General features: G+C 48.4%; 1 protein-coding gene across 1 annotated transcript in view; it reads left to right on the forward strand.

Moving 5' to 3' along the window:
• gigyf1a (GRB10 interacting GYF protein 1a) overlaps window positions 1–15,461 on the forward strand; it is a 136,097-nt gene that overhangs the window by 90,897 nt on the left and 29,739 nt on the right. Inside the window, exons 10-12 of the mRNA XM_078200764.1 lie at window positions 7,377–7,485; window positions 12,896–12,936; window positions 14,149–14,322. Of these exons, the coding sequence (XP_078056890.1) occupies window positions 7,377–7,485; window positions 12,896–12,936; window positions 14,149–14,322 (324 nt within the window). The remainder of the gene's footprint in view (window positions 1–7,376; window positions 7,486–12,895; window positions 12,937–14,148; window positions 14,323–15,461) is intronic.

Genomic DNA, 15,461 nt, shown 5'->3' on the forward strand with positions numbered 1-15,461 from the left:
CTCGTGAACCTCCTCTGGACCCTTTCCAAGGCCGGCTCATCCTTCCTTAGACGTGGGACCCAAAACTGCTCACAATACTCCAAATGGGGGTCTGACCAGCGTCTTATACACCCTCAGAAGTACATCCCTGTTCTTGTATTCTAGCCCCCTCGACATGGTTAAAGAGTGCAACGTTCTACCAGAATGGCACTTGCATCCCAATGGGTTAAATTGCGAGGTGAGAGTGCGCAAACCAAGATTCCATTTCCTGAAATTTGCAAAGTTTCGGGATGATCTGATGAAAGTTGACAGGATATTAAGGGGAACGGATAGGTACGACGGAGAGAAACTTTCTCCTGTTTGGGGAGTCCTCAGACTAGAAACATGGTCGAGCTTTAGGGTGAAGTTAGCAAGCAGTGCGACGCACACAGGATGCTCAAAGTTTGGAACCTTTCTTGGTAAATTACAGCTGATGCTCGATCACTTAATTTTAATCCGATAGATTCTTGTTCACCGTAGGATACGGCTGTGTGGAGTTAGGCCACGACTCAGCTGTGGTCTTGTTGGCTGAGAGAACAGACTCGCTGGTCTAAATGGCCTCCCCTTTCTATGTTTAAAGAAAAGATCTTTATTGACTGTGGATTCCTTCGCAATGGAACGGCGTATGAATTGGGGCCTTTTGCTCCTGTTAATCTCCTCCATTGGCCTTTCTCTTGAGATATTCAGCAGGCCTGGAAGCCTCACCACCAAACGCAATCCTGTCCACATCTTGCGACCATACAGTTCAGTAGCAATTGCTAGATAGTGATCAGGAGTGAGAACCCTGACTGTAATTCCTTGTGTAGTGTCCATAGAACCCATATAATGCAGGAGGAGGCCATTTGGCCTGCACCGACCACAATCCTACCCAGGCCCAATTCCCGCAACCCCACGGATTTACCCTGCTAATCCCTCTGACACTCGGGGCAATTTAGCATGGCCAATCCACCCAACCTGCACATCTTTGGACACTGAGGGACAATTTAGCATGGCCAATCCACCCAACCTGCACATCTTTGGACACTAAGGGGCAATTTAGCATGGCCAATCCCCCTAACCTGTACATCTTTGGACTGTGGGAGGAAACAGGAGCACCCGGAGGAAACCCACGCAGACATGGGGAGAATGTGCAAACTCCACGCAGACAGTGACCCAAGCCGGAAATTGAACCCGGGTCCCTGGAGCTGTGAGGCAGCAGCGCTAACCACTGTGCCACCGCGCCACCCCATATAAGAACATAAGAACATAAGAAATAGGAGCAGGAGTAGGCCATCTAGTCCCTCGAGCCTGCCCCGCCATTCAATAAGATCATGGCTGATCTGACGTGGATCAGTACCACTTACCCGCCTGATCCCCATAACCCTTAATTCCCTTACCGATCAGGAATCCATCCATCCGCGCTTTAAACATATTCAGCGAGGTAGCCTCCACCACCTCAGTGGGCAGAGAATTCCAGAGATTCACCACCCTCTGGGAGAAGAAGTTCCTCCTCAACTCTGTCTTAAACCGACCCCCCTTTATTTTGAGGCTGTGTCCTCTAGTTTTATCTTCCTTACTAAGTGGAAAGAATCTCTCCGCCTGCACCCTATCCAGCCCCCGCATTATCTTATAAGTCTCCATAAGATCCCCCCTCATCCTTCTAAACTCCAACGAGTACAAACCCAATCTCCTCAGCCTCTCCTCATAATCCAAACCCCTCATCTCCGGTATCAACCTGGTGAACCTTCTCTGCACTCCCTCCAATGCCAATATATCCTTCCTCATATAAGGGGACCAATACTGCACACAGTATTCCAGCTGCGGCCTCACCAATGCCCTGTACAGGTGCATCAAGACATCCCTGCTTTTATATTCTATCCCCTTCGCAATATAGGCCAACATCCCATTTGTCTTCTTGATCACCTGTTGTACCTGCAGACTGGGCTTTTGCGTCTCATGCACAAGGACCCCCAGGTCCCTTTGCACGGTAGCATGTTTTAATTTGTTTCCATTGAGATAATAATCCCATTTGTTATTATTTCCTCCAAAGTGTATAACCTCGCATTTCTCAACGTTATACTCCATTTGCCATATCCTCGCCCACTCACTCAGCCTGTCCAAATCTCTCTGCAGATCTTCTCCGTCCTCCACACGATTCACTTTTCCACTTATCTTTGTGTCGTCTGCAAACTTCGTTACCCTACACTCCGTCCCCTCCTCCAGATCATCTATATAAATGGTAAACAGTTGCGGCCCGAGTACCGATCCCTGCGGCACGCCACTAGTTACCTTCCTCCAACCGGAAAAACACCCATTTATTCTAACTCTTTGCTTCCTGTCGGATAGCCAGTCCCCAATCCACTTTAACACACTACCCCCAACTCCGTGCGCCCTAATCTTCTTCAGTAGCCTTTTATGGGGCACCTTATCAAACGCCTTTTGGAAATCCAAAAACACCGCATCCACCGGTTCTCCTCCATCAACCGCCCTAGTCACATCTTCATAAAAATCCAACATGTTCGTCAAGCACGACTTTCCCCTCATGAATCCATGCTGCGTCTGATTGATCGAACCATTTCTATCCAGATGCCCTGCTATCTCCTCTTTAATAATGGATTCCAGCATTTTCCCTACTACAGACGTTAAGCTGACCGGCCTATAGTTACCCGCCTTTTGTCTCCTTCCTTTTTTAAACAGCGGCGTAACATTAGCCGTTTTCCAATCAACCGGCACTACCCCAGAATGCAACGAGTTTTGATAAATAATCACTAACGCATCCACTATTACCTCTGACATTTCTTTCAATACCCTGGGATGCATTCCATCCGGACCCGGGGACTTGTCCACCTTCAGTCCCATTAGTCTACCCAGCACTGCCTCTCTGGTAACATTAATTGTATTAAGTATTTCTCCTGCTGCCAACCCTCTATCGTTAATATTTGGCAAACTATTTGTGTCCTCCACCGTGAAGACCGACACAAAAAACTTATTTAAAGACTCAGCCATATCCTCATTTCCCACTATTAACTCCCCCCTCTCGTCCTCCAAGGGTCCAACATTCACTCTAGCCACTCTATTCCTTTTTATATATTTATAAAAACTTTTACTATCATTTTTTATATTAATTGCTAGCCTAGCTTCATAGTCTATCCTTCCTTTCTTTATCGCTTTCTTAGTCTCTCTTTGTTGTTTCTTAAATTTTTCCCAATCACTTGTTTCTCCACTATTTTTGGCCACTCTGTACGCAGCTGTTTTTATTTTAATACTCTCCTTTATTTCCTTCGTTATCCACGGCTGGTTCTCCCTTTTCTTACAATCCTTGTTTTTTGCTGGAATATATTTTTGCTGAGAACTGAAACGGATCTCCTTAAAAATCCTCCACTGTTCCTCAGCTATCCTACATGCCAGCCTGCTCTCCCAGTCTACCTTAGCCAATTCATCCCTCATCCTATCATATTTCCCTCTGTTCAAACAGAGGACACTGGTTTGGGACCAAACTTTCTCCTCTTCCATCTGAATCAGAAATTCGACCATATTGTGGTCACTAGACCCAAGAGGGTCCTTCACAATAAGATCCTTAATTCTACCTACCTCGTTACACAATACCAGATCCAAAATAGCTCGTTCCCTCGTCGGTTCCGTAACATGCTGTTCAAGGAAACTATCCCGACAGCATTCTAAGAACTCTTCCTCCATTCCACCCTTACCGACTTGAGTCTGCCAGTCAATGTGCATGTTGAAGTCCCCCATGATTATTGCCGTTCCGTTTTTACACGCATCCCTTATCTGCTTGTTTATAGCCCTCCCTACCTCAACATTATTATTTGGGGGCCTATATACCACACCTACTAGTGTCTTTCTCCCTCTACTATTCCTCATCTCTACCCAGAATGATTCCACGTTTTGTTCCTCAGAGCCTATGTCATCCCTCAGTACTACCCTGATATTATCTCTTATTAATAGCGCGACCCCACCACCTTTTCCTTCCTGTCTATTCTTCCTAAACGCCTGATACCCCTGGATATTCATCTCCCAGTCCCGGTCACCTTTCAGCCACGTTTCTGTAATGGCCACCAGATCGTACCCACTTGTGCTGATTTGCACCATCAACTCATTTACCTTGTTCCGAATGCTTCGTGCATTCAGGCAAAGTGTCCTTATTCCAGCTTTTATCTGGACCCGCTTTGATGAGTCGCGAACACCCTCTCCCTCTACTCCCTTATCTAAATTACCGCCTTCATTCACTTGCACCCTCTCCTCTACCATTAATTTTGTAATTCCCCTTACCCCTGCATCCTCCCCCCCATCAATTAGTTCCTTGATCCCGGTCAACTCTTCTAGCTCCCCTCCCCCCAACCTATCTAGTTTAAATTCTCCCCAGTAGCCTTAGCCAACCTACCGGCCAGGATATTGGTCCCCGTGTGATTCAAGTTCCACCCGTTTTTTGTATACAGATCACCCCTGCCCCTAAAGAGGTCCCAATGGTCCAGGAACCTGAATCCCTGCCCCCTGCACCAGTCCCTCAGCCACACATTCATCCTCCACCTCACTCCATTCCTGCCCTCACCTTCCCGTGGCACAGGCAGTAATCCTGAGATTACTACCTTTGCTTTCCTCTTTCTCAGCTGTCTCCCTAATTCCCTGTACTCCCTTTTCATGACCCCTTCTCCCTTCCTACCCACATCAGCGGTACCAATATGTACCGCTACCTCAGGCTCCTCTCCCTCCCACCTCAGGATTTCCGGGACTTATGCTTGCAGGTTCCAACAATCTTGCTTATTTTATTTTTAAGTCCCTCTTTAAACTCCGGATTTGTTGTTCTTTGTGACTTAGAATCTGTTAGTAACAGTTTCACCGACAATGGTTCATGATTGTTGATCTACCGGACGACGGTATTGCAGACTGGTCACAGTCCAATATATTTATTACAGTCTCGTATTGAAGTCACAACAAAGAACAGCACAGGAACGGGCCCTTCGGCCCTCCAAGCCTGCGCCGGTCATGATGCCTGCCTAAACTAAAACCGTCTGCACTTAGAGTCCGTATCCTTCCATTCCCATCCTATTCATGTATTTGTCTAGTTGCCCCTTAAATGCCGCTGTCGTACCCGCTCCCACCACCTCCCCCGGGCAGCGCGTTCCAGACATTCACCCCCCTCTGTGTAAAAAACACTCACCTCGCACATCTCCTCTAAACTTTTCCCCACGCACCTTCAACCTATGTCCCCTCGTACTTGACTCTTCCACCCTGGGCCGAAGGGCCCGTCCCTGTGCTGTTCTTTGTTGTGACTTCAATACGAGACTGTAATAAATATATTGGACTGTGACCAGTCTGCAATACCGTCGTCCGGTAGATCAACAATCATGAACCATTGTCGGTGAAACTGTTACTAACAGATTCTAAGTCACAAAGAACAACAAATCCGGAGTTTAAAGAGGGACTTAAAAAAAAAAATAAGCAAAAAAAAAGCTTCTGACTATCCACTCTGTCCATGTCCCTCATAATCTTGAAAACTTCTATCAGGTCACCCCCTCAACCTCCGTCGCTCCAGTGAGAACAAACCAAGTTTCTCCAACCTCTCCTCATAGCTAATGCCCTCCATACCAGGCAACATCCTGGTGAGCCTCTTCTGTACCCTCTCCTAAGCATCCACATCCTTCTGGTAGTGTGGCAACCAGAATTGTACACAATATTCTAAATGAGGCCTAACTAAGGTTCTGTGCAGCTGCAGCACAACCTGCCAATTTTTATATTCAATGCCCCGACCGATGAAGGCAAGCATGCCGTATGCCTTCTTGACTACCTTCTCCACCTGCGTTGCCACTTTCAGTGATCGGTGGACATGTACGCCCAGATCCCTCTGCCTGTCAGTACTCCGAAGGGTTCCTACAAGGTTTTGATTTTATTTTTCATCATACAATGGAAGTGTTAGAATGGATGCAACACGAGGCCATTCAGCCCCTCTGCATCGGCTCTCTAAGATCAGTTCTGTTCATCCCACTCCCCTTTCCCCATAAAACTGCACATTTATTACCTTCAGCTATATCTCCGATTCCCTTTTAGAAGCCATGATTTAATCTGTCTCCACCGCACTTGCTGTGCATTCTGGGTCACAGCCTCTTTCTGCATTAAAAGAATTATTTTTTCCTCGTGTCCATCATGGAATCCTGACCGTGCAGAAGAGACCATTCGGCCCATCGAGTCCGCACTGACTCTGCCAGTATCTTACCCAGGCCCCCTCCTTCACCCTATCTCTGTAACCCCAGACCATTTCCCATAGCCATCTTTGGACACTAAGGGGCAATTTAGCATGGCCAATCCATCTAACCTGCATATCTTGGGACTGTGGGAGGAAACCCACGCAGACACGGGGAGAACGTGCAGACTCCACACGGACAGTGACGCGAGGCTGGAATTGAACCCAGGTCCCTGGCACTGTGAGGTAGCAGTGCTAACCACTGTGCCACCCTTGGTTCTTCTCCAAGTCATCTTTTAAATCTGTGCCCTCTGGTTCTCAGCTCCTTGGTTAATGAGAGTTCTCTCTCTCTCTGACTCTCTCTCCCTGATTCTCTCTCCCTCTCTCTCTCTGACTCTCTCTGATTCTCTCTCTCTCTTTGATTCTCTCTCTCTCTCTTTGACTGACTCTCTCTCTGACTCTCTCTCTGACTCTCTCTCTGACTCTCTCTCTCTGACTCTCTCTCTGACTCTCTCTCTGACTCTCTCTCTGACTCTCTCTCTGACTCTCTCTCTGACTCTCTCTCTGACTCTCTCTCTGACTCTCTCTCTGACTCTCTCTCTGACTCTCTCTCTGACTCTCTCTCTGACTCTCTCTCTGACTCTCTCTCTGACTCTCTCTCTGACTCTCTCTCTGACTCTCTCTCTGACTCTCTCTCTGACTCTCTCTCTGACTCTCTCTCTGACTCTCTCTCTGACTCTCTCTCTGACTCTCTCTCTGACTCTCTCTCTGACTCTCTCTCTGACTCTCTCTCTGACTCTCTCTCTGACTCTCTCTCTGACTCTCTCTCTGACTCTCTCTCTGACTCTCTCTCTGACTCTCTCTCTGACTCTCTCTCTGATTCTCTCTCTCTCTCTCTCTGATTCTCTCTCTCTCTCTCTCTGATTCTCTCTCTCTCTCTGATTCTCTCTCTCTCTCTGATTCTCTCTCTCTCTCTCTCTCTGATTCTCTCTCTCTGATTCTCTCTCTCTGATTCTCTCTCTCTGATTCTCTCTCTCTGATTCTCTCTCTCTCTCTGCTTATTGTATCTCGACCTGATTTTGGACGCATCTCTTTCAGATTCAACAAATTATTTTGTGGTGTATCTCGTTATCTCCCTCTGCTGCACACTTTTTAAAAAGAAGTCTTTCCCCCTTTTGCACAGGTCGAGGGCGAGGGGAAAGCGGTTACTACCAAAGAAGTTTTGAAGACGGTGAAGGGGGGTTTGGTCGCGGCGCGCGCGAAATGCTGCGGAGTCAGAGTTGGGAGGAAAGGTAGGTGCTGTGGGCAGCATTGCCAGGGGCCTGGGGAGGAGGTTAAGGTGGCGGGTTAACCATTGGCGGAAGCAGTCGCTTGGCTGTCCTTTCGCCAGTCCACCCAGGGTGGAAAATTGTTTAAAATGATGCCTTTCAAGTGGGAGTTCACCACGGTATTATAGAATCCCTACAGTGCAGAAGGAGGCCGTTAAGCCCATCGAGTCAGCACCGACCACAATCCCACCCAGGCTCTATCCCCGTAACCCCATGCATTTGCCCTGCTAATTCCTCTAAACTACGCGTCCCTGGACAGCAAGGGGCAATTTAGCATGGCCAATCCGCCTAACCCGCACATCTTTGGACACAAAAGGGACAATTTAGCATGGCCAGTCTGTCTAACCTACACATCTTTGGACACTAAGGGGCCATTTAGCATGGCCAATCCACCCTAACCTACACATCTTTGGACACTAAGGGGCAATTTAGCATGGCCAATCCACCTAACCCGCACATCTTTGGACACTAAGGGGCCATTTAGCATGGCCAATCCACCCTAACCTACACATCTTTGGACACAAAAGGGGCCATTTAGCATGGTCAATCCACCTAACCTACACATCTTTGGACACTAAGGGGCCATTTAGCATGGCCAATCCACCTAACCTACACATCTTTGGACACTAAGGGGCCATTTAGCATGGCCAATCCACCTAACCTACACATCTTTGGACACTAAGGGGCAATTTAGCATGGCCAATCCACCTAACCTGCACATCTTTGGACACTAAGGGGCAATTTAGCACGGCCAATCCACCTAACCTGCACATCTTTGGACACTAAGGGGTAATTTAGCATGGCCAATCTGTCTAACCTACACATCTTTGGACACTAAGGGGTAATTTAGCATGGCCAATCTGTCTAACCTACACATCTTTGGACACTAAGGGGTAATTTAGCATGGCCAATCTGTCTAACCTACACATCTTTGGACACTATGGGGTAATTTAGCATGGCCAATCTGTCTAACCTACACATCTTTGGACACTAAGGGGTAATTTAGCATGGCCAATCTGTCTAACCTACACATCTTTGGACACTAAGGGGTAATTTAGCATGGCCAATCTGTCTAACCTACACATCTTTGGACACTATGGGGTAATTTAGCATGGCCAATCCACCTAACCTACACATCTTTGGACACTAAGGGGCCATTTAGCATGGCCAATCCACCTAACCTGCACATCTTTGGACACTAAAGGGTAATTTAGCATGGCCAATCTGTCTAACCTACACATCTTTGGACACTAAGGGGTAATTTAGCATGGCCAGTGCACTTAACCTGTACAACTTTGGATTGTGAGAGGAAACCAGAGCACCCAGAGGAAACCCAGGGGAGAATGTGCAAACTCTGCATAAACAGTGACTCAAGCTGGGAATCAAAGCAAGGTGTGTGGAGCTGTGAGGCAGCCGTGCCTAGCACTGTGCCACCATCTCACCCCTAAATCAGTGTCCGGAGTGGGATGTTAAATCCGAGTCCTTCCTGCAGCCCCCAGTTTCTCGGATGTGGTGTCAAGGGGCTGCAGTGGAATTAGTGATGAAGTGATGAATAATCTTGGGCGGATTCGAGTATGAACGCGTGGACGACCGCATGGGTTCATTAGATTGGGTTTGCAGAGAAGCAACATACAAGGCTGCAGATCAAGTGCTGGAAAGTGGGGTTAGAATGGATAGGTGCCTGGTGCAGACGCGATGGGCCGAAGGGCCTCTTCTGCACTTAAAACAAACCTCTAACCCACTGAAAGCACGGTGCGGGGTTCTCTGTATGTCAGCTGCGATATCTGGTTGTCTCTGCAAGGCCGCTGCTTTGCAGGGGGTTTCCGTATTTGGGAAGTGGAACCTGATGCCGGCGGCCTTTCTGACCATTTCGGACGCAGAAGTGTTTGACGTCATCTTGAAAACCTTCACGGGCACGACGGGGTTGGTTCGGGTACAAAATATAATAAGTGTGTGGCTCTGAAATCCATTCTGTGCCCCTCCCCTGAGATTCCTGGCCCTTGCATGGGGTGTGCAGGTGCTGCAAACAATGAGGAAAGCCAATGAAATTTTGTCATTCATTGCTAAAGGAATAGAATATAAAAGCAGGGGAGTGCTGTTGCAACTGTGCAGGGCATTGGTGGGACCTGCGCACAGTTTTGGTCCCCTTACTTGAGTGCCAATGCAGGGCTTGAAGCATTTGCGGACACCTTCAGCCCGAAGTGCCAAAGTCTTTAAAAGTTTGTTTGTTCACAGGTTTGGGGCATTATTGTGGCGGGTGAGCCGCTGCAGAGGTGTAGGTACACCCACAGCGCTGTTAGGGAGCGAGTTCCAGGGTTTTGACCCCAGCCACAGTGAAGGAACGGCCGATGTATTTCCAAGTCAGCTTGGTGAGTGACCTGGAGGGGAGTCTTGCAGGTGCTGTCCTTGTCCTCAGCGGCACAGGTCATGGGGTTTGGAAGGTGCTGTCGAAGGAGCCTCGGTGAGTTGCTGCGGTGTATCTTGTAGGTGGTACACACGGCTGTCACTGAGCATCGATGGTGGAGGGAGTGAATGTTTAAAGTGGTGGAGGAGTGCCGATCTAGAACAGTTTTTGGTGAGAACCCTTGCATCACAGATGCCAGTCTTCAGCCAATTTGATTCACTTGATATCAAGACACGACTTAAGGCACGGGACAAAGGCTCTAAACTCTTGACAGTATTTCCAGCTGTGCTACTGAAGACTTGTGGTCCAGTACTAGCCTGACTTGGAAATATATCAACCCTTCCTTCAGTGTCGCTGGGCCAAATTCATGTGTACAGTTCTGGTCACCCTATTATAGAACGGAAATTATTAAACTAGAAAGAGTGCAGAGAAAATTTACTAGGATGCAACCGGGACTTGATGGTTTGAGTTATAAGGAGAGGCTGGATAGACTGGGACTTTTTTCTCTGGAGCGTAGGAGGCTGAGGGGTGATCTTAAAGAGGTCTATAAAATAATGAGGGGCGTAGATCAGCTAGATAGTCAATATCTTTTCCCAAAGGTAGGGGAGTCTAAAACTAGAGGGCATAGGTTTAAGGGGAGAGATACAAAAGGGTCCAGAGGGGCAATTTTTTCTTAGAGGGTGGTGAGTGTCTGGAACAAGCTACCAGAGGTAGTAGTAGAGGCGGGTACAATTTTGTCTTTTAAAAAGCATTTAGACACTTACTTGAGTAAGATGCGTATAGAGGGATATGGGCCAAATGCAGGCAATTGGGACTAGTTTAGGGGTTTTTAAAAAAAAGGGGTGGCATGGACTAGATGGGCCGAAGGGCCTGTTTCCATGCTGTAAACCTCTGACTCCTGGACTCCCTTCCGGTCTACCTGCCCCATGCGGATTGCCGCAGCTCAAGAAGACTGCTCACCTCCAGGGCAATTAGGGATGGGCAGTAAATGCTGACCTAGCCTGAGTCACCCGCATCGCTTGGCCAAACAAACAGGCCAAACTGTTTCTGGACTTTTGTTTTCGAGGTAAAATCCCTCATTTACATTTCTGGAGTGTCGGTCACTTCTCATCGGGGCCAGCACCGTGGTTATTTCCGCAGCCGTATCTGCTGACTTTACAACCAGTCGTCAAGGGACTGAGCGATAGGACGGTTTGGTCTGAAATCATAGAATCATAGAAACCCTACAGTGCAGAAGGAGGCCATTCGGCCCATCGAGTCTGCACCGACCACAATCCCGCCCAGGCCCGACCCCCACATATTTACCCGCTAATCCCTCTAGCCTACACATCCCAGGACTCTAAGGGGCAATTTTTAACCTGGCCAATCAACCTAACCCGCACATCTTTGGACTGTGGGAGGAAACCGGAGCACCCGGAGGAAACCCACGCAGACACGAGGAGAATGTGCAAACTCCACACAGACAGTGACCCGAGCCGGGAATCGAACCCAGGACCCTGGAGCTGTGAAGCAGCAGTGCTAACCACTGTGCTACCGTGCCGTGACACTCAAACCTCCCAATGCGGCATGATGTCTTCTCAGCTTTGTACTCGGGCTGAGGGGGGACAGTGCCAGAGAATGTAAGCCATTCCGGTTCTCTGGCCAAGGCTGAACTGTCAGAAGCCAGGTAGAATGATATGAATAAAGCCTCTCCCAGGCCTGTATTCAAAGTGACCGTACCTTCCCTCGACTCGAGGTACTGCCCTTTCAGGAGTCAACGTAGGCCAGCAAGCAAAAGGGGGGGGAGAAGGAGAAAGCTACTCGGTGCGAGCACCTTGCCTACGTGTGTGTTTATCTGTTGAGGGGGTGGGGGGGCGTGTGCGAATGGGATTAAGTGGTTATCTCTCGCAGGTATTGTGGGTACAATAGATTCTGGGATAGTCCCATGGGCTAAGTGGCTATAAATGACTAAAGTTTAAAGTTTATTCATTAGTGTCACAAGTAGGCTTACATTAACACTTCAGTGAAGTTACTGTGAAAATCCCCTAGCCGCCACACTCCGGCGCTTGTTTGGGTAACACTGACGGAGAATTTAGCACGGCCAATCCATCTAACCCGCACATCTTTGGATACTGAGGGAGAATTTAGCACGGCCAATCCACCTAACCTGCACATCTTTGGATACTGAGGGAGAATTTAGCACGGCCAATCCACCTAACCTACACATCTTTGGATACTGAGGGAGAATTTAGCACGGCCAATCCACCTAACCTGCACATCTTTGGATACTGAGGGAGAATTTAGCACGGCCAATCCATCTAACCTGCACATCTTTGGATACTGAGGGAGAATTTAGCACGGCCAATCCATCTAACCTGCACATCTTTGGATACTGAGGGAGAATTTAGCATGGCCAATCCACCTAACCTGCACACCTTTGGACACTGAGGGAGAATTTAGCACGGCCAATCCACCTAACCTGCACATCCTTGGACACTGAGGGAGAATTTAGCATGGCCAATCCACCTAACCAGCCTCTCGGACTGTGGGAGAAAACCGGAGCACCCGGAGGGAACCCACCCCCACACACGGAGATCGTGCAGATTCCGCACAGACAGTGACCCAAGTCGGGAATTGAACCCGAGTCCCTGGCTCTGTGAGGCAGCAGCGCTAACCACTGTGCCACCGTGTTCCCCTAGAAGTGGGAGCTCTCTCGCAGATATTGTGGGTGCAATAGATTCTGGGCTAGTCCCAGTGGGGCCAGATGGCCTCCCTCTGTGTCATCGATGATGATGGTTTGGTAAATGACTGACAAAGTAGCCTGTAGAATAAAATTTGAGAGATCCGGAACACGTTTGGTTGCTCCGTACTTTTCCCGAGTGTGACCAGTTGGGAGTAGACTTATCGCAGGCAGGAAGAATGTTCCATAGACTATTTCCACTCGGTGTCTCTCTCCTTTGATTTATTTTCCAATCTTTTTGTTTACCACAGGGGTGACAGAAGATTTGAGAAGCCTGGTCGGAGAGATGGAGGTATGATTTAAACTATCAGGGAAAGTTATGAAACCTCAATTTTACACTCTCTCTCAGTCCCATAGTGATCGAGACAAAATGATCCGGAGTCGATGGGAAATTTTATTTACTTATCAATTATTGGGGAAGCTGGTTTTCAGAAGCATTTTCAATGTCTGTGTCTTGAGTAGATAACGTCCATACGTGATTTATGATTGTCACATGTACTGGGATACAGTGAAAAGTATTGTTTCTTGCGCTCTATACAGACAAAGCATACCGTTCATAGAGTACATGGGGAGAAGGATTTGATTTATTATTGTCACATGTATTGGGATACAGTGAAAAGTATTGTTTCTTGCGCGCTATACAAAGCATACCATTCATAGAGTACATAGGGGAGAAGGATTTGATTTATTATTGTCACATGTATTGGGATACAGTGAAAAGTATTGTTTCTTGCGCGCTATACAGACAAAGCATACCGTTCATAGAGTACATAGGGGAGGAGGATTTGATTTATTATTGTCACATGTATTGGGATACAGTGAAAAGTATTGTTTCTTGCGCACTATACAGACAAAGCATACCGTTCATAGAGAAGGAAACGAGAGAGTGCAGAATGTAGTGTTACAGTCATAGCTAGGGTGTAGAGAAAGATCAGATTAATGCGAGGTAGGTCCATTCAAAAGTCTGACAGCAGCAGGGAAGAAGCTGTTCTTGAGTCGGTTGGTGCGTGACCTCAGACTTTTGTGTCTTTTTCCCGATGGAAGAAGGTGGAAGAGAGAATGTCCGGGGTGCGTGGGGGTCCTTAATTATGCTGGCTGCTTTGCCCGAGGCAGTGGGAAGTGTAGACAGAGTCAATGGATGGGAGACAGGGTTTGCGTGATGGATTGGGCTACATTCACGACCTTTTGTAGTTCCTTGCGGTCTTGGGCAGAGCAGGAGCCAGACCAAGCTGTGATACAACCAGAAAGAATGCTTTCTATGGTGCATCTGTAGAAGTTGGTGAGAGTTGTAGCGGACATGCCAAATTTCCTTAGTCTTCTGAGAAAGTAGAGGCGTTGGTGAGCTTTCTTAATTTCATAATTTGTGTTAAATTAACATTGGAATGCGGGCACTTCCAACAAGACGCATTCAAATTCTGACTTTCTTCACTTTTTTTTCCCTCCTCCCAATATCTCTCTTCCTCCGCCTCCTCCTCCTTCCTTTTCGCCGCCTCCTTTCATTAAGTACGGGTAGGGTTTGAGGAAGTCGCCCCCACGTCACGCAAGCAGGACTTTGCACGCTCCGACAGCGAGAACTGGCGAGCCATTCGCGAGGAACAAAATGGCGAGGAGGACGACGGAGGCTGGAGGACGGCTGGGGCAAGAAGGGAAGGCGACAGGTGGCGACCCCCGAGTCCAGGTACGCCCAGAAAGCCCGCATTGTGCAGGGCCTCCCCCTTTTTGGCAGTGCAGCGGCAGCGAGGGAACTGCAGCCCAGAGCCACACGACGGCGGCTGGACAGAGGACAGTAAAGTAATCATAGGTTCAGGGGGAAGGAGAGAGTTAACAACAACACCTGGCCGTGAAACTTCTTCCTGGAGGCAGCCTTGAGGAGGATGTGCGTGCCGGAGAAATGTACACAAGGCTGAAGGTGTGAAGGAGTTGTTGCTAAAAAAAAGGTCTTCAAAATCATCGAGGAGACAGTGACGTGAAACGCAACGGGGAGTCTTCGTAGATTCATAGAATCCCGACAGTGCAGGAGGAGGCCATTCAGCCCATCTAACCTGCACCGACAACAATCCTACCCAGGCCCCATCCATCTAACTCACGTATTTGCCCAGCTAACATCCCCAGACACTAAGGGGCAATTTAGCATGGCCAATCCACCTAACCCGCACATCTTTGGACACTAAGGGGCAATTTAGCATGGCCAATCCACCTAACCTGCATATCTTTGGACATTAAGGGGCAATTTAGCATGGCCAATCCACCTAACCCGCACATCTTTGGACACTAAGGGGCAATTTAGCATGGCCAATCCACCTAACCTGCATATCTTTGGACATTAAGGGGCAATTTAGCACGGCCAATCCACCTAACCCGCACATCTTTGGACACTAAGGGGCAATTTAGCATGGCCAATCCAACTAACCTGCACATCTTTAGACTGTGGGAGGAAACCGGAGCACCCGGAGGAAACCCACGCAGACACGGGGAGAACGTGCAGACTCCGCACAGACAGTGACCCAAGCCGGGAATGGAACCCGGGTCCCTGACGCTGTGAGGCAGCAGCGCTAACCCACTGTGCTGCCGTGCCGCCGCCCCACAAGAGAAATGGCAGAGTTACAGAGTGATTAATTCCCACACAGGTAGTTAGGGTTACTCTTACTTTGGAGTTACGGCATGGCTGGCCTGGGGGGGCGGGGGGGGATAACCTGCTGGTGCAGTCGGGCATTCCGATGTGAAGGAGTAAAAGAAGCTTGTGAATTTTTATATCACCTTGAGCTGTACATGCCCTGGGGTTTCATGGGAGATGTGCTCTACATTCAGTTCTGCTGT

The sequence above is a fragment of the Mustelus asterias genome, chromosome 31 (assembly GCF_964213995.1).
Source record: "Mustelus asterias chromosome 31, sMusAst1.hap1.1, whole genome shotgun sequence".
Lineage (NCBI taxonomy): Eukaryota > Metazoa > Chordata > Chondrichthyes > Carcharhiniformes > Triakidae > Mustelus > Mustelus asterias.